The sequence below is a fragment of the Athene cunicularia genome (assembly GCF_003259725.1).
Source record: "Athene cunicularia isolate RWA chromosome 22 unlocalized genomic scaffold, athCun1 chr22_part1, whole genome shotgun sequence".
NCBI lineage: Eukaryota > Metazoa > Chordata > Aves > Strigiformes > Strigidae > Athene > Athene cunicularia.
Genome location: NW_020799128.1, coordinates 2,736 through 8,628, shown reverse-complemented (window position 1 = coordinate 8,628; position 5,893 = coordinate 2,736). Strand labels below are relative to the sequence as shown.

Sequence of the window (5,893 nt, the reverse complement as noted above, 5' to 3'; positions counted from 1 at the left end):
GCTTTTTTTTTTTTTTTTTTTTGCTAAATACCCAAATTCTCGCTGGTTAAGATGAAATTAAAGCAGCATTTAGCCTAAAAATATCTGGGCACATCTGTTCACCTTCCCCATCTGCTCCTGCCCGGGTGGATGAAGGAAGCAACTGTATGCGCAGAAGGAGGGGTCTGTCTCGTCCTTCTGTCCCGCTCAGGAGCTCAGGGCATCTCTGAAAAATCGGTTTACTCAGGGACTCATATTGCCCAAGACTCGATTTATTTGCTGGGTGACACCCGGGCCAAGAAGGGGCAGGAGGAGCAGATCTCCAGCCCCTGCATTCCTCTAAATAGCTCTTGCTTTTAAAGTGATTTCTTTTTTTTTTTTTTTGTAAACGAGTTTTTTTCTAACACGTTTTGTAATTCCTTTCACGTAATAAACCTCAAAATCTAAATCTTTTCCAGCTGTCCCTCCCAGCTGCTTCCTGGCTTCGTATGGGCTTGTAATAATCTATCGGCATTTAATGCCGCGTTCCTTAGCAAAAGGAAATGGGCTGATTGCAGGGATTGAAGTTACCACCAGCTCTAATTTCTCTAATGCGATTCTTTAAAGACGAGTGACTGTGGTAATGACAACGTCGGACCTTGAAAGGAAGGGCCGTGCCCAGCGGCCGGAGCAGGGATGGGACATCCCAGAGCCCTGGGACCAGCTCCGGATGCAAGTGGGGCCAACCTGCCCCTTGGAGAGGGCAGAGCCCCCCAGCCTGCTGCTCCCGGGGGGCTCGGGGACCCCCAGGACCTGCGAACCAGGCGAGGGTCGTATCGCCCTTTTATACGGGGGGAACCGAGCTGTGGATCAGGGTGGCGATAGAGGATTTGGGAACCGGACCTGGTGCATCCGATTTTTTGAGGCCGCTGCGTGGCACGGAGCAGGCAGGATGATCCCGGAGCTGGAGCCGCTCCAGCAGGGGCGTTAGTTCATCTCGGATCACCTGCCCCGTGAGTCATCGCTCCATCGGTGCTCTACATAATTTCCAACAACGTTTCATTTGACACACACACATCCACACACACACACACACACATCCCAAACGAACCCATAGGCAGAAGAATGACACCGGTGACCATTTATTTACTTTGCCTGGTCACCCAACGCACCGGAAACCTTGAACTTGGCCAGACCCAGCCCTTGCACGGGGCTGAGAATAGAAAACCGGTTCGAGAACTTTTCTTTCTTGGGCAGCTGTGGGATGGAGCGCGTGACCTTGGGGCTGAGCTGGGTGAAACAGCCTCTCCCCAGCTCTGCAGCGAGGGATGAGGTTCGCCCATCCCAAACCGCCCCACCAAGAAGGAGAGGGGAGGATTGTGCCCTCTCCGGGCTGGGGGGCTCCTGTCTGTCCATCCGTCCTACTGCTGTTCCTCTGCGGATGCTCGTGACGCTGGGGTTGACTTCCAACCTGTCCTAAAATGCCCAGCTGCATCCCAAAAGGTCATCCTCCCCCAAGCAGCCAGCCCTCCCCAAAAGAGCCGGAGAGATTGCCCATGGGTCGGGTGGGGACTGGGAAATGGGGTGCCCCTGGGCTGGGCCACCCTGAGCGTCTGCAGCCCAGCCTCCCCACCCTGACAGCCAGGCTAATCTCCGTTACACAGATGGAAAAGGGAGATTAAATTAGATTAGATGTAGCCGCCTAATTTTAGCTTCCTCACGTGTCACAGGTGCCCTGCTGTGGCTCCTACCTTGCTCTCCACAAGCCCTTCGCTCCCCTCAAGGCCACGGGGCCACCAGCCAGGACAGGTTGGAAATCAAATGGGGTTTGGCCAGAAAGTAGTACCCAGCAGCTGGTACGAGCATGTGATGGTCAAGTGGGCACTGGAGGTCACTGGACTCCAAGAGGGGACTGGTGGTGATGGCCACCCTCAGCTGCTGATGGTCTCCCTCAACCTTGGGAGCATCTCCATCCCTGCACAGATTCCCCTGTCCGGGAGGATTCTCACAGTGGGATTCTCAAACCGGGCCGGTCCAGTTTGCCCCATCCACACCAAGGTTCTGCCACTGCCTGTCCCTCTGCCTCCTGCTGAATTACTGCAACGTGAGGTTGACATTTGCTTCCTGCTGCCTGCCATGACCCCTCTTGTCGCGGTGCCAGCCCTAAGCCCTTGCCTTGTCCAGCTGCCAAGGATCCTGCCAGCTCTGTCAAACATTTCCTGATCCAAGGGGACACTGGATCCCCCATGGGACTGGCCCAGAGTGCCCCAGGATCGGCCCTGCAATGCAACAGGGAGAGGAGACATCTGAACCCTTTGCCTTTCCGTGAGCTGCAGCATCCCCGCAGTCTCAGCGAGGTCCCCAAGCCCCAGCGGGGATGTCAGAGCTGGCAGGAGCCCAGGGTGCATGGTGTCCCCAAAAGCTGGCATGGCCAAGCTTAGGGACAGCTGGGGGGTCCCAGGGCTGGCAAGGGCTGTGCTGGGCACTGGGCAAGCCGGGCACATCTTTGAGGTCAAAAGCCCCAGCCAGGACACGGGACCTTGAGTCACACTGCTCCGGGATGAATAACGCCTGCATGTGGCACTTTCTCAATCGCAGCGGAAAGAGGTTTCTCCAGCATCCCCCAGGCGCTTCCCTGGCACTGGCAGAGCTGGGTCACCGCCACGTCCCACGGCGTGGGGCAATCGCACGTCCCCGGTGCCACCGAACTGGGGCTGGGGCACGAGCGGGGCAAGCAGCAGCAGGCAGGAGGATGCTGGGTGCCAAGGGCTTTTCCCTCGCCTCCTCACGGCATCCCCTGTGCTTTCCCCCAGAGCTCTGGGTGTGAGCAGCCCGGGGGGATTTGCATCCCACGCTAAACGTGTGGATGTCGTTTCTGTTTCTGATCCAAGGAGTTTGGATGCTCAAAGGATCCCCTGGTTGTTGACCTGCCATCACCCCAAGATGCCCCTGTGCCACGGCCGAGTCCAGCCCAGGCTCCGTGCAGCCGGCAGAAGCTGGGAGCAGGTGGGAAGTCTCTGGCTGCACCGGGATACCGGAGGAAAGGGTCATGGGGCGGCAGCCTGGCAGCAGCCAGAGGTGAAGCAGGGAGTTGCGGGCTCAGGGGGAGCCCAGGGGCTGAGCTGGGGTCAAATCCCAAACACAGACCACACCCAGAACGTCAGCTTGGTTCTCTTCCTGCAAAATCCTTCCCACCCAGCACTGTTGAAGGAAACAAGCCAAAACTCAGCGACAAGGAAGACCCCGGTGCACGGCCACAGCAGGATCCCACCTTCAGCCCAGGCGGGAGAACCATCGCGCGGGCAGGGACCAGCGTCGGCGGCACCGCGGCAGAGCCACGTGCGGGTGGGTGCACCTCCCGCCCCATGCCCGGAGTGGGGGCGAGGTGCTGGCAGAGCCACCGAGGGAGCGAGGAGCTGGGCAGCCTCTTCAAAACCGGAGCACGAGGCGGGACCCCCAGCCCCAGCCGAGGGGCTCGCGCTCTCACAGCCTTTCCCGCTGCTCGGGTGAAATGGGGAGAGGTTGGAAATGAAAAACACTGCCTTTTTTTTTTAGCGCATTTTCCAGTGAAGATGATTTTGAAACAGCAAACAGCTGCTGAGCCACGGGGGAAAAGCTGCTTCTTCCCGGAAAGATTCCTAAATGCTGTTGGTGGAGAAACTGCCAGGCAGCTCCATGCCAAGTGCAGACGCTCAGCGTCCTGCCAGGGAAATGCTGCTGCTCCCTTGGCTCCCTCGGCTACTTCTGGGGTGAGAAAAGGGATCCCTAAGCCCATCCCACAGCCTGGCCCGCTCTCCCCAGGGTGCAGGAGCAGAGCTGGGCTCTCCCTAGACCCTTGTCCACCCACAAGCAGCATCTTACATCTCCCCCTGCAGGGAGGACCACATCTCAAAGCCCCCGCTCACATACTTTTCCTTCAGTTCACACCGCCAGGCAGAAACGTTTACATCCTGTCTTGCTTTGACATCACCCCGGCTGGCTTAGGGCCAGAGGTTTGGGAAACAGCTCTCCTACACCCTTCCATGAATTATTTTCAGCAGCACCCATCCCATGATCCACAGTTACTCCCCTTTCGATGAGTGGCAGCTGGGTGAATTGGCCTTGCATCACCAGGGCTGTCACCTCTCCTTAGCCAGTTACAAAGAGCAAAAAAGCCCCAAAATCCCAAATCCAGGGAGAAAATCCCCTTACCTGGGCGAAGCCCTTGCCGTCCATCCCGTCCGCCGCATGCTCAGACGTCATCCTTGGAGTATCCGAGAACGGTTTGCTGGGACTGGGACCTTGAGCCCCGCAGCGAGCTGGGACTGGGAGAGCTTTATCATCTCTGGTCCCTGCGGAGGAAGGTCCTGCACGTCAGCCCTGAAGTCATTGGCTGGGCACTGCGGAGATAAATACGGGATTTTAGCGGCGCTGGTGTAATCCTGGAGCCGTGGGATGAGCCCGACGGAGCTGCCGGGGATGTGGTGCTTTGCGCGTGGTGCTGGGGGGTTTGGGCTCCTCCTGTCGCGCACCGCACGGCATCACCCTCACTGACACCCCCCGCAGCATGTCCCTCCGTGCCGTACCCCTTTGCGTGGCAATAAATCACGGAGCAGCCCATGGGCGCCCCCCGTGATGCCCCATCCCTGCGGAGGGGCGGCTCGCCCAATTTCTGTGTGGTTTTACTGGTGAAGCCTCTCTTCTTTCTCCTGGGGAGGGAAAAATAAAACGGTGGAAATTAATGCTGGGGTGGGATGGATGTGTTTGTGCGGGGGGGTTGCAGGGGCTGGAAGCTCCAAGCTGTGCTGGGTCTGCGTGGCCTCAATCCTGGCGGCACCCCTGGGGACCAGGGATCTTGCATGTGCACATGCACGTGTTGCGTGTGTGTGCGTGCGCGCACGCGGGGCAGGGACATGCGGCTCTTACCCAGCCAAGTGCTTTAATCGGGATCTGTGGGCATCTGGCACAATGGCTCCTCCACTGCAGAGCTCTGGGGGCCCGGAAGAACCCCAAAAACTCAGATGGGGGGGAAAGGCGGGGGGGCGAGCTGCTGCAGTGGCCTGGCAGCCTCCCCGCTGGCCCTGTGGCTCCGTCCCTACGTGACCGCAGGCATGCTAGTCCCCTCTCCCCACTGCAGGAGAGGAACTGCCAAAGAGGTTTAGGTTTGATGCAATTATTAATTCTATCAAATGGAGATTATCCGGCTTGGAGGGCTGGGCAGCACCAGCAGCCAGCACCAGCGTGGTTATCCGGGATGGGCAAAGCAGGAATTGCTGTCGGGGAGGAGGGGGTGAGATGCAGCCCCAGGTTTCCCTGTCGCAGGCAGCTGGGCTGGGCTGGGGGCTCGAGAGAAGGGGCAAGACTCATTCCTGGGGGAAGCAGCCTCCCCACCTGGGCTCAGACACCGCCTGGATACGCTGAAGGTTAAACCCAGCCCTAAATCTTAGTCCAGCCTCTAAACTCAGCACCTCTGCCAGGTGGTACAGTCAGGGAGAAAGAGGCAGAGCTGAGTCCCATCCCTGTCCCATCCCCATCCCCATCCTGGTCCCTGTCCCAGTCCCATCCTTGCCTTCACCCCCATCTCCATCCTCACCCCGGTTCCTGTCCCTATCCTGTCCCCATCCCATCCCCATGGCACGCGGTGACAGTGACAGCCCAGGACCACTGGGACGGCTGCCGTGGGCCAGTGGCAGCCACGACCCCGACCCCACGGCGCTCACAGCCGTGCCAGAGCCGCTCCCCCCAGCAGCCACCTGCCTCGTGCCGGGGGGGCGGTTTGGCAACGCCTTCAGCTGACGGAAACTTCTTTTATCACCAAAAATTCCTCTGCGCTTGGACGGGGAAAACTCTGCCTGCTCCAGGCTGGGATCCTCCCTCCGCCGGCCGCCGGCTTTTATAAAAAGGCTTCTTCAAGCCGGGAAGGACAGAGCCGCCTTTGTTCCGTCCCCGCTCCTAT

The 5,893-nt window shown here is 58.9% G+C and overlaps 1 protein-coding gene across 2 annotated transcripts in view; it reads right to left on the bottom strand.

Annotated features, from left to right (window-relative positions):
• The window catches only part of LOC113488065 (hexokinase-2), a 34,384-nt gene extending 30,081 nt beyond the window's left edge, over positions 1–4,303 (bottom strand). The window contains exon 1 of one of the 2 annotated variants that reach the window (XM_026863048.1): positions 4,150–4,303. In XM_026863048.1, coding sequence (XP_026718849.1) covers positions 4,150–4,200 — 51 coding nt within the window. In that variant the 5' untranslated portion in view covers positions 4,201–4,303. The remainder of the gene's footprint in view (positions 1–4,149) is intronic. The other variant, XM_026863047.1, reaches the window with a different exon arrangement.
• Between the last annotated feature and the right edge of the window lie 1,590 nt (positions 4,304–5,893).